At 44.1% G+C, this 16,347-nt stretch overlaps 2 protein-coding genes across 2 annotated transcripts; both read right to left on the bottom strand.

The window, feature by feature from the left end:
- Positions 1 to 3,555: 3,555 nt before the first annotated feature.
- Positions 3,556 to 6,296, bottom strand: LOC131684252 (very long-chain specific acyl-CoA dehydrogenase, mitochondrial-like). Its single transcript, XM_058966944.1, has 5 exons — positions 6,139 to 6,296; positions 5,870 to 6,068; positions 4,547 to 5,815; positions 4,136 to 4,348; positions 3,556 to 3,791 (listed from the first exon to the last, which is right to left on the bottom strand). The coding sequence occupies exons 1-5, from the start codon at positions 6,204 to 6,206 to the stop codon at positions 3,651 to 3,653; spliced, it is 1,890 nt and encodes a 629-aa protein (XP_058822927.1). The 5' UTR covers positions 6,207 to 6,296; the 3' UTR covers positions 3,556 to 3,650.
- Positions 6,297 to 9,341: 3,045 nt separating this feature from the next.
- Positions 9,342 to 15,299, bottom strand: LOC131679597 (uncharacterized). The gene has a single exon (XM_058960337.1). It carries the CDS (start codon positions 15,297 to 15,299, stop codon positions 9,342 to 9,344), a length of 5,958 nt encoding a protein of 1,985 aa, XP_058816320.1.
- Between the last annotated feature and the right edge of the window lie 1,048 nt (positions 15,300 to 16,347).

Raw genomic sequence — 16,347 nt, 5'->3', positions numbered from 1 at the left:
GCAAGGAAAACCCTTCTGGACCATAGAATAGCACCATTTGGAATGTTAAAAGGCAGAGCTTGTCCCGACTCATGGAAAACACGCTGGATGCACTTCTCCGGTGTATTGGTCTCGTGGATAATGGTATCTGCGCTTGTGACGATGGCTATCACGATATCGAGCACATTGTCTGGGCGTGCACCGAGTACACTTCCGCTAGGTTTCGGCTAATGGGCACCCTTCGGGCCTGAGGAAAACCACCCAACGTTTCGAGATATTATGGCAAGCAGTGATCTCCTCTATATGTCCCTCGTAGACACTTTCCTAAACCATCAATATACAGATTTAACTGCCCCTTTTATTTTTCATATCATTCTCAGAAATGCCCTCTTCCGCCTGCACCATACACCCACGAAGGTTTTATGCGACTCCAAGGCGAAACTAAAAATCTCTGTCGAATGAGCCAACAAACACGGGACCTACAGCACAAACATCACACGCGCAACTTGTAGTCTTTTCAATCCGCATCTGAGCCGTACTATGAAATCGTCTGGTGGAACCCCTTGCCGACTCGAGGATGACCACTCGGCATCCCAGTACATTATTCTTCCTAATGAAGGCCACCCGAGTCTGTAACCTATGCCGTTGATCTCCCGACTGAAAGTTAATAACTTTCTCCCCCTGCCATTTTTGTCCACTCTCCCTCACCTGACTCTTATACCCAGAAGTAATACACCCAGATCATGAAATCAGCAGATGGCAATAGTTTTCTTGGATAATAAGGGGGTTTTTGATTTAGTTTCTATTAATATTCTCTCTGAGAAGCTGCACCAGCATGATTTTTCATCGATTTTCAACAATTTTTTGCCAAAATTGTCGGTGTCGGTGATGCAGTACTGGTGTTTCTGCTTCAGCTCCACTGCGAACATACACTACACAAAAAAAAAAAATTTGTAATTTTAAGTTTATTTTCATGCACATATTTGGAGCATGAATATAATTGTAAAATTAAGTTCCCCCACAAATACACACGATTTGACGTTCTTTCTTCAACGAATTTTATTATAATTTTATACGTGGATTGAAAATTACAGTTTGGGATCATCCATAAATGACGTAGCATTTTTGAGTAATTTTTAACACCCCCCTCCTCCATCGTAGCATTTCGTCACAAGCCTCTGAACACCCCCCTGGTAATTACGTAGCTTGACGGTAACTCTCCCCCTGTCCCGTATTTTTTTTTGAAAAATATAAAACGGTGTTAGTTATTCCCCTTTAAAAAAGCTACGTACACACCTAGAAAAAAAAAATAATGTAAATTTACGTCTCCTGACCCTGACATATACGAGCGTCTAAAATGACTTAGTTTTACGTTTGATTTTAATTTTACATGACGTTCAATTTCGTAAATCATGTAATTTTATTCCACATACAGCGTTTGTTCTGAATGGTAGGAAGTGTAATTTTATGTCATTGTTCATGTAAAGTATATGTTTCATGTAAAATTGAATGGAACACGGTAATGTTCCGTCATTTCGTAAATTACGGTTTGTTGAATTGTGTCATGTTTGCAATCACGTCAACGATAAAATTCAGATTTTTTTGGTGTGTAGCCTGACATGACTCCCTACCCACCCCCCCCCCCCCCGTCGTCACACATCATCACAAAATGCAAAACTCCCCCCTCCCCAATATAATGCTACGTCATTCATGGATAATCCCTTTCATTAAACGGATAACCAATGCATTTCAATGTATTTTTACTAGAATATTGCTGTAAAAGGAATGATATGTAATAATACACGAATGATAGTGTAAAATTATATGCATTTTTTTATTTCGTTTATTTGACACGGCTCATAGCGGCAGCTTAACGGAGCCGTGGATCTTTCATGTGTTTACAATATGTAAAAAATAAAAATAAAAACAAATATTATTGATTGTCCGTTGGATCTCCTGGGCGCAACTTTTTATTGCGAGCGGAGACCTTCTTTCGCGGCTCGCCTACTACGTCATGGGGACCATTCAGTTCTCTCCTGTCCTCCACATCAAGGTCATCATCGTTAAAAGTGCCTTGGTGCTCGCGACCAGATGTTCTTTCCTGCTTCTTGCACTTACGGGTGACCAATGTAAATCCGTCGTCATTGTTATCATCTTCTTCACCGATGTTGCTTACAGTAATTTTTCGGGTGCTGGATGCTGCTTTGGCAGTTGTCAATATGGACTGAACAGCTGCCACAAATTTTGCAACCGTTTGTGGTTCAGGAATTGGCATTGAAAACTCTTTTTTGAGTTGGTTTTTCCGTGGATTCGTTGACAATTGGTAGAGATTTATTCTCCTCTGTATCTTCCGCGTAAGGTTGTCCGTGGTGCTCTGTCTGATTACAATACTTAAACGTAGGAGTTTGCCCCTCATGGGTGCATAACGTAGTTTGATTAATAGTAGCTTCGTGGGTTTTGAGTTTTTATAGTCAAATGGGAGGGGATAGGTCTTTCGATTCGCATCATCACCACAAGAACACCGTTAGGTGAACCCGGGAAGAAAATTCTCCACGTATCATGTGTAACGGATTCTACTTCTCCGTATCGCGACATGTATTTTTCAACTAGATCAGGAGGGGTGCGTGGTGATAGATCATGTAGCTTTACATCTACATAGTCTTTTTTTCATCAACTTTACTCAGGATGGCAAGAATAAATGAAATATTTCCTTTGTTCTCGAGACAATGCATACTAGATCGAGAGGTTGCTAGTTGTTGTTCACTTGGTTTGATTGTACAGCTGACTTGGGCAGAAGCTGGGACGGGGTGATGGGTGGTATATTCGTGGAGCGAAGAACGAATGAAGAGTTTTTGTTCTATTTCAGCTCATTCCGTTTCCACGCTCTGGCTACCCGAGCAGAAGAAAATAACTGCGGAATACTAAATTTAGGTATCAATACCAACGACTGTTTACCACAATATGGTATAAATGAGCTCTACACAAGAGGTAAAATACCAAAAAAGAATAACACAGACATGTTCTACAAATAACTATTTGATGATGAAACGAGTTATTATAATACCTGAATAATAATAAAACATTTTTCAACGTTCCAATAATAAAATTCACTCTATGGAGGTATTCAATAAGGTATTGGTATGGTATTTGTAAAAATAACTGGAATACATAAATAATACTAAAATAAAGTATCATACCTCATTGAGGTATTAAGCAGGTATTGAAAAATGTTTCTTCAATACCTGCTTAATACCTCAATGAGGTATAATATTCATATAATACTAAGTTTTGGTATGAATACCTAAAAATAGTCTGCACGGGTTATTGCCCAGTTATTTTCTCTTATTTTGGTCGGGTATAGGCACTTTGTGTGCAAGCTTGGATAGAATGATGGTTCTCGAGTGCGAACTTGTGTTCGATGGCCAATTGAAACTTAGTTTTATTAGAATATGTACACAATTTTTCGGGAGAATTTATTCTAGCTTTTTGGTTTTGCATACCATGTTTATGTGAATTTTTTGGCATAACATATACTGTAACATACTAAAAATATTTCTTGTCGACTTTCTCCTCAATTACAAATGCAATGGTAATATCCGTATCTAGCTTTCTTATACAAATTAGTTTTTTATCCAAGTCATATCGTCTGACTTGCATTCACAAGATCGTATCTAATCTATCTCCAATGGATTAGTATGTGCTGGTCCCTGGTGTGTGGTGATATTTTTGGCTATCTGCGTCATCCTGCTGTAGTTATCTTGGAACGTCCTCGAGTGTATGCGTTCGATGTTCTGCTGTACCCGATAGTTGGCCTAAGAAAAAATTGAAATCCCTCTAGTAATTTTTTTTTCTCAACCAGACAACGTATCTCGACTAACTTTAGATAAGGGAATTGAAGCCAAAATTTTCCAAATGACAGCTGATTTTATCTCCCTTAAGCTGTTTGCACACGAGGCGACAGGACATACGCCCCAAAAAATATTCAAAATTGATTTTGTTCTACCTATTCCAAGGCGGCAAAAACAACTGCGTTGGAATAGGTAGAACAAAATACATTGTGAACATTTTTTGTGGCGTGTGTTCTGTCGCCTCGTGTGCGTACAGCTTTAGCCTAAGTTAGTCGAGATACATGTACTACAGCTGATGCACTGTTTACCTCAACACACCACGCTTGAGCCATAAGAGTTTCATGTTCCGACGACGGTAGTCCCTTTCGAATGGCTCGAGTTGCGCGAGACAGCACACAGGCCATGGTGTAGATGTCGATGGCGCAGTCTGCAATGCGGGCTAGGATGAACTGTCGCTCCACGATGCCTTTGCCGTTTTTGACTAGCACAGACTCGATGGTATGACTGAAGAGGTCGATGCTCTGCAAAAAGAGACGAATGTGTTTTAACGTGTATTTATTTTGATCTGTAGTATCAGTTGATACGAGGTAGTTCAGAAACGTAAACATGAAATTGAGTAAATGAGTGGTCTCCTCTGCAGTAGTTTCGGAGCATCGTCTCTTCGATTTACCAACCGGTTTTCCTACATTTTTATGAAATGCGTTACGGAAAGGACCTACCTGACTACACAGTTTCGCCGCTTCCTTCAGCGGTTCGGCAACAAACCCTCCTAGATCGGTCTTGTTGGTGCCAACGGTACGTGCCACCCGTTTAGTACCCTCCTGCAAAACCGTTCCCAAATTCATCAATGGATTTTTCAGCGCCTGCTGGAGTCCCTTCAGTTGTTTGCCTGCACTTTGAATGCCGGTCAATGCGATGAACATCCTCAGTACGTCATTAGCGCCTTCGAATATCCGGAACACCCGCATGTCTCGCATGAACTGCTCCAATCCAGGGGCTTGCATATAACCATTCCCACCAAGCAGCTGGATGGCTTCATCGCAAACGTACCAGCCGGCTTCCGTACCAAACACTTTAGTAATAGCAGCTTCCAAGTGGTAATCCTGCGATCCCCGGTCCATATTTCCAGCAACCATGTAGGTAAGAGTCTGAGCCACATAGTGATGCATTGCCATTTTAGCAAGTTTTTCCTGCACGTTTTCGAATTCTTCAAGCTTCCGTTTAAACTGAACCCGTGTGGTAACATGTTCCGCTGCTTTCTCGATACAAGATCGCATGGTTCCCGTCAACATCGCACACAGTCCATATCTACCAGCATTCAGAATATTCACCGCGACCTTGAATCCGTTTCCTACCTCACCAAGTACGTTCTCTACGGGAACCTTAACATCATCGAAGTAAACATCTGTTGTGATAGAACACTTCAGTCCCATCTTCTTCTCCGGTGGTCCCGTGGACACTCCATGGAATCCACGCTCAACTATGAACGCGGTCATTTTCTCTTTCTTTTCACCAGTCTTAGGATCAATCACCTCAGTTTGAGCAAACGTCGTGAATATACCGGCAACTCCACCTCCGGTGCACCACAGTTTGGATCCATTCAGAATGTAATATTTCCCGCAAGGACTCAGAACCGCTTTGGTTTTCACCGACGCGGCATCCGAACCAACCGACGGTTCAGTTAAAGCAAACGCTCCGATCACACCACCACTGCTAAGTTGTGGGAGATATTTTGCCTTCTGCTGTTCGGTTCCAAACAACAGTATTCCCTTGGTTCCAATCGACTGATGAGCTCCTATCGCTATGGTTAGGGCCAGATCATTCCCTCCGCTGATGTCACCCAGGCGAGATGCAACAACATTGGTAAGACCTAAACCACCATACTCTACCGGTATTGCATTCCCCATTATGCCCAAATCCCAAATGGCGTCCATGGTTTTCTTGTCCAGGTTGGACGTCTCATCATTTCGGATGTGGTCGTTGACTTCCTGGAATAATGTTAGTGTTAATTTTTAACGATCACTAAAGCAACTGTAACATACTTGGAAAAATCGATTAACTGGTCCGATGACAGCCTGCGCATATTCCTTGTGTTCCTCGTTCAGCACATCTGGGTACGGAAAGAGTTGCGAGGTCTGTATCTGACCGCTGAATAAGTTCATCATGAACGATTGGCATTGCTTAGGTTGAGGCGATTTTTCGGTGGGTACAGGAGCAGCTTTCGTTGCAGTGGAGAGACATCTACCGGGAAACGGAAAGATATCTTAAGGCTGTTTGTCACGGATATGCAATTTGGTATCACTAAACTTACCTAACCGAAACGAAACGCATCAACTGTTGGCCATTCCGATTGGTGATTTTTGTAACCGATAGAAGCATGTTGGAAATTCTACAAACTGTTGATTAAACTTTGCTCAGAGCTACCACGTGACACTTGAACGCTGCGACTTTGATATTCGTGTATTTCAAGCTGAGTTGCTCCACGGAATGAGACCAGGTTTCGATAAAAACTGAAACACAATATTGGGTGCCGGGTGTTTTATCGGACTTTGATATCTCTTTCCGATAAACCTTTATTGAACCCAGAAGCTCCGCTTGTGGCATTTTAAACTACGACAATCGCTAAAAACTTATACGGATCGAGCTACGCATCGCGATTGCATCGATAAGGATTGTGATTGCAGGAAGATTAACCGGTTTGAAACCGGGAATTCCGTGTCGATGAACGTTAGCTGCATGGCGTTATCTTCGAATCTACAAAATAAAAAATATGCGGAAGATTCGTGGAAAATGCCATCGTATTTGTGGTGACTTGCCCATTAGGCGATCTTTGGAATCGGCACGAGGTAAAACTTTTTGCGTCTCTGTACTAGATAAAAGCGATAACTGGAGCAATGGAAAGAAGGTACTTTACTGTCTGTTGCGGCCACATTTCCATCAAATGTTTGACGGCTCTCGGTGCCACGATTAACGGAATGTATTTTACATTGTAGCTTTGTTTCAGCACCCGAAAAAGTTTGTAATCCTGGAACAACGCTTGATTCAGGCGTTAGTGCCATTCTTCACTGCTCGGAACTCTCGTTCTGCATTAGTGCTACCACAGAGAACAGGCGTATAAACTAGAACATTTTTTCCGGAAAACCTGTGTAAACATTCGAATAAAAATACGTTACAAATGAAAAAATGAACATGTTCAACAAAAATATGCCTAATATTTTAAATGGAAGTTTCATTTGCAAAAGTTATCTTATGAGAATATTTCCTTGTAGTAAAAATTGGCGGAAGACCTCGACACTTACCGGTCGGCTCGTTGTGGAGGCTAGGTCTATCGCGGAGGACTACAACGAGTAGATCGCGGCGAAGCGGGGAGCTGAATGGCTCCTGGTATCATGACAAAACTGGAAACTTATTGGTTCACGAAACGGACATCGGTACCGTGAGAAATTCCGCCATATTCTGTAGTCCTTGACAGATGGCGAACATGGACTGGAGAGTGTGCGAGAAAACAGTTAGCGATCAACTTCCAAGAGGAGTAGACACGTTTTTGCTTTCGCTTTGAAGTCGTGCACGGGCTATTTTAAATTCCAAGCTTTTTTCCCTCGAATGGAATTTTGGGCATCGCCGGCCCTATATTCGTTCAACATCTGGGTCGTTTCGTTTAGTATCATGATGAGACGACGCGAAAACGCGTTCCGCATCGACTATGCGCATCTTCCGCGGAAGCCATCTTACGAAGAGCTCCACAGCTTTGTTAATACGATTCTCGGATTGCAGAAGGAGCAAGTTGTTCGTATTCAGCACAACAGTTTGGGTAATTAAGTAACATAGAATTTGTAAACCGATTTCGCAGTGCATTAACAAACAGAAAAAACTACCTAGCCGGAAGCGTTCATGCTCGACTGTATTGGTGAGAGCAAGTGACGGCGTACGATATGCAATAAACGTTTCTATAGAAACGGTAGAGAGATGATAGGAAATAATTCTCGAGTACTTTTTCAAATGGACGTAAGTAACATTGAGAGCCTCTCTTTGTTTACTTTCTCTTTCGTTTATTACGACGTCATTACAACACTTTGTACTAATTTTCCAGTACATATCGAAAGCCGACGGTTTTTACTACAATATTATGCAAAGAGTAGAGTAGTAAATGTTTAAATGGCCGAGTAATGAACAGAAGAGAAAGACCTCAAAAATAATCTCTCATTGTTACTTACGTCCATTTGAAAAAGTACTCGAGAATTGTAGTGAGCCTGATAGAAACTGCCCGAAGTGGTGATGGATGTTAGTTCACCTTACACGAACGCCTACGAGAGTCAGGAAAGCTGCTGTATATCGTGCAAATGAGTGACTGCAGCGACCGAGGTTACGTCAGTGTGTGTGTGCTCGTGTGTGTGTGTATTTGGGACGCGCGGCGGTTGAGAGAGATAGCGAGAATGAACGTTCGATCGGTTCCAGTGTACGAGAGATGAAGAAAGTTGCTTTCGCAGCGACACACGTCGGTTGTTGAGCTTCGGGGTATAGATCATACGAATCGATGAGAGCGTAACTGAGCTAGAGCGGAGGGTTGCAGCCGCTGAGATGGATCTCGAGCGTTATTCTATTGGCGAATGTTAGCACGACTGGACGTGTTTGTGAGTTGGTGGTCAATCGTTTAATATGGCTACAAAGCGTCATGACAGCACAGACCATCGTTCAAGAACACGACAACAAACACGAAACAGAGATCGACGGCAAGACGTACAAGCTAAGGAGCACAATGGAGGATCGAGCAGTGGAAGTGAAACTGTTTGATCTTTCCGAGGACGTCACCGTCGAAAAAATACTCGAGTTTTTGCAAGCTTACGGTGATATACTATCACTTCACAAAATGATGTGGGATGAAACATACGCGTTCGGCAGTATCCCGACTGGCCTTCGGATAGCGAAAATGTTGGTAAAAAAGAATATTCCATCGTTTGTCACCATCGACGGAGAGAGTACAGCTCTGTTATATTACGGCCAACAGCAAACATGTCCCCACAGTAGCTGTTCGGATAAGTGGTTTTCCAAAAAACTGTTTTGTAGCAACGCCTTTTATGTTGACTGTAGCTCAAACTAGAATATTAAATTTATTTAGTTGTTTCCAAATTTTTAAAGAAAATTTACTTACAGCAATAGTTTCCTTCCCACCTGTTAACCTCTCCTCAATTAATGCCAACAACAGTTTCCTCGACCTATCAATCCTTTCCTTTTTTCCTACTCCTATACAAACAGCATATCAGAACTGTTAATTTAAATATATTTTTAATCACCTCACCTTAGTCTCCAAATTATGGTGTAGTTATAATGTCCGCACTGTATAATGGCCTGCCACACTCTAGCTTAATCATTTGCCTTATATATTATATTACACAGTTTCCTGTCTCCTGTCACTATTTGACCAAACAACAATACCAACGTTAACTTCAATCCCTTTTGGTTGGTTGCTCGTACCCAATCCACGTTTCGCACTTTCCTACAGGTCATCGTGTAGGTTCAGTCGGTCGTGCCCTGCGGCGCTAACATTTCCCCCGCCCGTAACACTGGTTCAGAATTCTCGGTTCTACCAGATTTACTCTGCAGCTCCAGTGCCGCAAGTTTGGCTACAGGACGACGAAAAACACCTGAGGCCGTCCGAACCATCGCCTGCCGAATCCGTCCATCTTTGCCTCGCATCACCTTATCTACGATTCCTCGAGTCCATGCTCTTCTCTTGCCACCATCAACGATGTACACCAGCTCACCTACTTCGATTGGTTGTCGTTCTTCGTGCCATTTGGGACGCCGGTTGACCCCAGGGATGTACTCCTTCAGCCATCTCTGCCACAGAACATCGGCCAATAGCTGGGACCGCTTGTAGTCGTCTCGCAAAGCTGAAGCAGGATCAGTCGATCGAATGCCCATCGGGTGCTCTCCTGGAGGATAACCTCGCAAAAAATGATTGGGTGTAAGTGCTTCTGAGTCGGCTGATTTCTGAGGAACGTATGTCAACGGTCTTGAGTTGATGATGTCTTCGGCCTCTGCCAACACTGTCAGCAGAATTTCATCAGTAAGCTTCCTGCCGTCGTCTACTACTTTTAACGCTTCCTTTGCTGACCTCACTAGCCGCTCCCAGCATCCACCCATGTGAGGGGCTGATGGTGGATTGAAGCTCCACTGTGTTCTTGCATCTGTGAAGGTTTCTGCACATTGCCTGTGAATTTTCTGAAACTCTCCGGCTATCTCCTTACTGGCAGCTTGGAAGTTGGTACCGTTGTCAGAAAATATTTCCAGCGGTAGTCCTCTGCGACAGATAAACCTCCTGATGGCCATGATGCAAGCTGGGCTGCTAAGGCTGTGTGCAACTTCCATGTGAATCGCTCTCGTCGTCATGCACGTAAATAACGCAACCCATCTTTTTTCTGACCGCCTGCCAACAGAAACACTGATTGGGCCGAAATAATCCACTCCAACATATATAAACGGTCGTAGGTTTGGTGTAAGGCGCTGAATGGGTAGCGGAGCCATTCTTGGGACTGATGGACGACATTTATGAACTTTGCACCACGTACAATCCTTAATCACCTGCCACACCACTGCTCTAAGCTGAGAAACGTAAAATCGTTGACGAAATTCGTTTACCACTGTCTCTCGGTTACAGTGCCCAAACTTTTGGTGATAATAGTTCAGTAGCTTCTTGGTGACATCGTGGCCTTTTGGGAGTACTATGGGAAACCGCAAATCAAAGGGCATGAAATCTGCGTAAGCCGATCTTCCTTCCATCCGTATGACTTGATCCTCGTCCAGCAACGGCGACAACTGATATAATTCACTGTTTTGATCAATCGATAGCAATTTTCCTGGCAGCAGCTCCTTGTTCTTAAGCAAAACTTTAAGTTCATCTTCGTACGCCTCTTGTTGCGCTATTTTAAAAACCTGGATTTCCGCTTTTCTGTACTCCTCGCGAGTTAATGACGCTACGATGGCTGGAATGGTTCGCTTGATCAACCTTGCTTGATTCGCTGATGCTAAAAACGTTTGAATCGGCGATTTGCTTCCCTTTTTCCGGCAGTTAGTAATAAACCGATATACACACGCCACACTTCGAACCAGAATTGGCCACTTGGAAATCCTTTTCGTGTCAACCAACGGTTCTAGAAACTCGATTTCATGGTACAGATGACATGCTCTAAGCTCTTCCCGGACGTTTAGTGCTGGTAATTCGAAATTCGGCCATTGCTCTTCAAATTGTAGAAGAATGTTTGGACCAACTACCCATTGCCCCTGATTGGTTAGAGGAGGGCCACTGCCCCACTTCGTCAAGGTGTCTGCTATATTTAATTTGGTGGGAATCCGACGCCATTCATCAACGCTCGCCAGACTCATCACTTCTCCGATTCTGTGTGCCACGTACTGCCTGTATATTTTATGGTCGGAGCGAATCCATGACAGTACAGTTGTAGAATCCGTCCATAGAATTCGCTTATCAATTTTCAGGGAATGGTTATCCTTAACCATATTGGATAGCCTAGCACCCAAAACTACAGCTTGCAGCTCTAGTCGCGGAATTGACATATACTGCAAAGGAGCTACTTTGGACTTGGCCGCTACGAGAGCACATTTCGGTTGACCGTTGATGACTGCTCGAAAATATGCAACGCACCCATAACCGTTTTCACTTGCATCGGTGAAGATGTGTAGCTGGAGTGATTCGTAGTTCTCCGTCGACGTAACGGGAAAGTAGCAACGCGGAATTTTCAGAGCTTCGATTTGCGGCATCAGTGACGTCCAACGATTCCATTTAACAGCAGTTTCGTCATCTATTTCGTCGTCCCAGCAACACCCACTCCGCCAAAGATCCTGTATAATCATTTTGCCGAATATAGTGAACGGCGCCAATAAGCCTAGGGGGTCGAACAGGCTCATCACGCAACTTAATACCTTCCGTTTGGTGGGTCTGCGCTTACCCGAGACAAATGGCTCTAGATCATCGCGTAACTTTGTGGAGAATACAAATACGTCATCAGTGGGGTTCCAGGACATACCCAAAACTCTTTCTGTGCTGTTAGTTTTGTCGGTATTGAAATGAATTACTTGTGCCTCTCTCGGCTCACCCATGTGGTTCAAAAACTCTTCCGAGTTGGATACCCAATTGCGTATCTGGAAACCTGCTTTAGAGTGTATGTGTTTCACCTCGGTCGCTCGCTTTACCGCTTCTGCAATCGTGTCTGTGCTGTCGAAATAGTCGTCGACGTAGTGGCCATTAACAATAGCTTCAACAGCATCTGGAAACTGCTCTGAATAATCCTGTGCGTTTCGATTTTTGACGTATTGGGCAGAACACGGTGAGCTGGTTGACCCAAACGTCGCCACGTCCATGACATAGGTGTCTGGTTGGCTGGCGGGATCTTGGCGAAATAAAAACCTCTGCGCCTGCTTATCGCTTTCCTGTATCATCAATTGGTGGTACATCTCCTTAATGTCACCACCAAAGGCAACACGTCGCTCTCGGAAACGGCTTATCACAGCGGGTAAACTCGCTAGCATATCCGGTCCCTTCAGCAGTATTGAATTGAGTGACGTACCTTGGACGGTCGCAGAAGCATCCCACACCAATCGTATTTTGTTTGGTTTTTTCGGATTTAACACGACATTTAGAGGAAGGTACCATACTTTGCCGTTGTTCTTGCTTGCCAGATCATTTGATGTAGCTTTATGGCAGTACCCTTTTCGCAAGTAATCGTCAATTTGCTTTTCAACGATCTGCTTCAGTTCTGGATTCTTCGAGAGCTTGTTTTCCAGGTTCTTCATCCTTCTCAATGCCATCGGGAAACTGTCAGGCAACTGGGGGTCATCGATTCTCCATAACAGTCCGGTTTTGAATCGATCGCCAACACGAACGGTAGTGTTATCAAGAATATTTCTGGCTCGCCGATCGTCTGCAGACTCGGGTAGAACTGTTACACTGATGCCAGATTCTTCCAGGGTATAGTGACTTCTTATCAGATCGTGCAGATCTTGGTCTGACGTAGGACCTACTGCGTGATGAGCCGTAAATCCGTCCGTCGCATCATCCTCGCTTTGCGGACCGTAAACCGTCCAGCCGAGTCTCGTTCGAACTGCTATCGGCTCACCTGGATTTCCGATGCGTGATTCTAGAGGTGCGTACACATGAAGGTGTTTTAAACCGATTAGTATTCTTGGCGCACCATGGCGATAGTCAGTCACGGGCAGTCCTCTCAAATGTTGATACCGTGCCGCTATATCAGCAAACTGCAATTTCTGTTCAGGCAACTGCAACTGTTCGACAGTATGGACATTCCGAAGCATAAACCGTTCAGCAGAATTCGTATTGGATATGGAAAGATGTAAACATTTGGATTCCCGTTCAAGCCGAGTCATTCCCGCCGTCCATTTTACCAGAATTGGCTGTGACACTCCGTCTAACTTGAGTTCATTTGCCACCCGCCTTTCAATTAGCGAGTATGACGACCCTTCATCCAAGAAAGCGATTACATTCAACGAGTGATTTCCGTTGTGCAGACTAATTGGAACCATTCGGAAGATAACTGGCTGCTGTGACTGAGCATTGTGAGCATTGCACTCCGCCGTTCGCAATGGGATGGCGCGGTTTGGCGGATGGAGTAAAGGATGATGCTTATCTCTACAATTACCCACATTGCATTGAATTTTAAATCGGCAGCGTGATTGGCCATGCTCATTAAGGCACAGTTGACAAAGCTTCCACTTCTCGACCGCTTTCATTCTCTCCTGAAACGTTAATTTTCCGAAATCTTCACAGTATCGAACACGATGATCGATTCGATTACAAATCCGACAAGGTTTCCGGTTCGATTCGCGTGATTCAAACTTCTGAATCGTATCTGTATCTGAGCTGCGTTGATTCAAAAGCGGCTCTGAAATTCCAATGTGCGTGTGTACATAGGCTTCCTTTTCCTTCCGTTTTCGATCATTTCCAACTTTTCCGGATCTGTTACCTAGTTCCGAAAACGATTCAGTAAAGAGCGTAACTTCACTAGCCTCGGAAACGATTTGCGATAGAAAATCCGAGAATGTTTTGAGGGTTACTTCTGGCTGTTGCCGCTTATAACGTACCCATTCCAGCTTAGTGCTCGACGGCAGCTTTTCGACTAGCTCTTGGATGAGCATTGGATTTATCAAATGGCTCCGAAGCCCTGCAGCCACCAAGTGGTCACAAAGCTGTTGCACAATCATACCAAATGATATAAACGATGACAATCGTTCGATACGCGGCGGATCCGCTCTTCTTGCTTTCGACAGTAGTGTATGAAGAAGTTGTTCAGGTCTCCCATATAATAGACGGAGCGTCTCGATCACCTGAGGAACCGATTCCGGAAGTAGAAGCCTACTGCGTACCGCATCTAATGCAGGGCCTTTAATGCTCTCTTGTAGGCGACCAAGGTTCTCCAAGTCTGACCAGTTGCAAGCTTGATTTCCATTTTGGAAGCTGCTTATAAAAAGCGGCCACTCTTCTGGCTTACCAGTGAAGATGGGAAGCTTCTGAAACGGCCCTTTCCGAGCCGCCAACTGTGTCTTGGTGAGATCACCATCCCACTGTGGAATTCTTTCACAATCGCTTCCACAATCGTCGGATTCATAAATTAAGCTTCGGCGTGAATTACTGGCGATTCTGTGGGAAATCTTTGAAGCGGAGCTTTCTTTCGAGGGCGAATCATCACGATTTCGAGGTTTCGTATGCAGATCAGGTTTTCTAAGCAGTTGATTATTTCCGGTAGATTCCCCGCGCTGTTTGCTCGAGTTCGGCGTGGAGATTTTTGGATATGCTCCTCGAAAATCACTAGGGACATTTTCCTCTAGCTTTTGTTTTGTTGGATCTTGTTGCTTATCCTTCCACGCTACTTCTTTTACAACGTTGCATTGGGTCCACCCGGCAACTGTGCTTACAAATTCTCCGTGTTCGTTCGCAATGGGTTCTTGACGATATTCCAACCACATCGAACTTCTTTTTTTCTGGAATTCCTCCTCAGCGGCCCTCTTCATCTCCAACATTTCACGCTCAAGTTCCAACTGCACCATCCGTTTCTCATTTTCTCGTTGTAGCTGTCGCTGGAAATTCCGCCGCTGGATTTCGCGCATCTGTTCCAATTCCCGCTTATGCTTTAATTCGGCTTTTGCTTGATCCCTTTCATGCGCTTTCCAGGCATCGTCCGGACTATCCAGTCCCAGGTCGATGACAGACTCTGACGGTATATCCTCGATCCCTTGCACAAGAATTTTCTGATCCGTGCACTTTTTGCAGTGCCATGTAGTATTGTGAACCTCTTCTTTCACGCCAACGCAACTAAAATGAAACCAGGTAGAGCAATTGTCACACGAAACCATCATTCCGTCGGCATGGTCTGGTCGATTACAAGCACCGCAGTTGTAACCAGTGGTTTCGAGGTTATGGTCCGAATTTTTCCCAGCACTCATATTGCTTTTGAGTTTGTTCGGATAAGTGGTTTTCCAAAAAACTGTTTTGTAGCAACGCCTTTTATGTTGACTGTAGCTCAAACTAGAATATTAAATTTATTTAGTTGTTTCCAAATTTTTAAAGAAAATTTACTTACAGCAATAGTTTCCTTCCCACCTGTTAACCTCTCCTCAATTAATGCCAACAACAGTTTCCTCGACCTATCAATCCTTTCCTTTTTTCCTACTCCTATACAAACAGCATATCAGAACTGTTAATTTAAATATATTTTTAATCACCTCACCTTAGTCTCCAAATTATGGTGTAGTTATAATGTCCGCACTGTATAATGGCCTGCCACACTCTAGCTTAATCATTTGCCTTATATATTATATTACACAGTTTCCTGTCTCCTGTCACTATTTGACCAAACAACAATACCAACGTTAACTTCAATCCCTTTTGGTTGGTTGCTCGTACCCAATCCACGTTTCGCACTTTCCTACAGGTCATCGTGTAGGTTCAGTCGGTCGTGCCCTGCGGCGCTAACAGTAGCGAATTCGTACACAGTGGCATCTCATGCATCCAGAACAAAAAACTTCTGGTTCAGAAACTAGCTGTCGATCAGCAAAACGTCTCGTACGCGAAATCCGCGAAGCAACCGACCAGACCGAAGCCGATCCAGCCACAGCCGATGATAAAAAAGGAGTTAATCAACGCGCCGTCGACGTCTGATCAGCCTCCAAGTCGTACAACGATTCTGGCAGGAGATTCCAACTGCGTACTTAGGCAGTGTGACGCGACGGGAAATAACACGAGTCCCGCATTCAAGACGACCATCCAGCAGATGAATCTACACGACGTGTGGGTAAAACTGAGTCCGCAAACAATCGGCCACACATATATTACTCACAGCTCCATGTCGAGACTAGATCGCATCTACGTCAGCTCAGGCCTCTGCGATCAGCTGAGAAATATACACACTCATGTCTGCTCTTTTACGAATCATAAGGCCGTTACTGCGCGAATCTGCCTTCCCCACCTCGGCAGAGAACCGGGTCGAGGTTT

The sequence above is a fragment of the Topomyia yanbarensis genome, chromosome 2 (assembly GCF_030247195.1).
Source record: "Topomyia yanbarensis strain Yona2022 chromosome 2, ASM3024719v1, whole genome shotgun sequence".
Taxonomy (NCBI): Eukaryota; Metazoa; Arthropoda; class Insecta; order Diptera; family Culicidae; genus Topomyia; species Topomyia yanbarensis.
The sequence above is the reverse complement of the archived record's forward strand: the minus strand, read 5'-3'. Positions and strand labels throughout refer to the sequence as shown.

What these genes read in the sequence shown, in the direction of transcription:
- LOC131684252 (XM_058966944.1), bottom strand. Translation starts at nt 6,206, where the DNA reads ATGCTTCTATCGGTTACAAAAATCACCAATCGGAATGGCCAACAGTTG. An exon ending in ATGCGTTTCGTTTCGGTTAG is followed by an intron (nt 6,069 to 6,138) that starts GTAAGTTTAGTG and finishes GTTTCCCGGTAG; the next exon opens with ATGTCTCTCCACTGCAACGA. An exon ending in CTCAAGCGTGGTGTGTTGAG is followed by an intron (nt 3,792 to 4,135) that starts GTAAACAGTGCA and finishes ATTTTTTCTTAG; the next exon opens with GCCAACTATCGGGTACAGCA.
- LOC131679597 (XM_058960337.1), bottom strand. Translation starts at nt 15,299, where the DNA reads ATGAGTGCTGGGAAAAATTCGGACCATAACCTCGAAACCACTGGTTAC.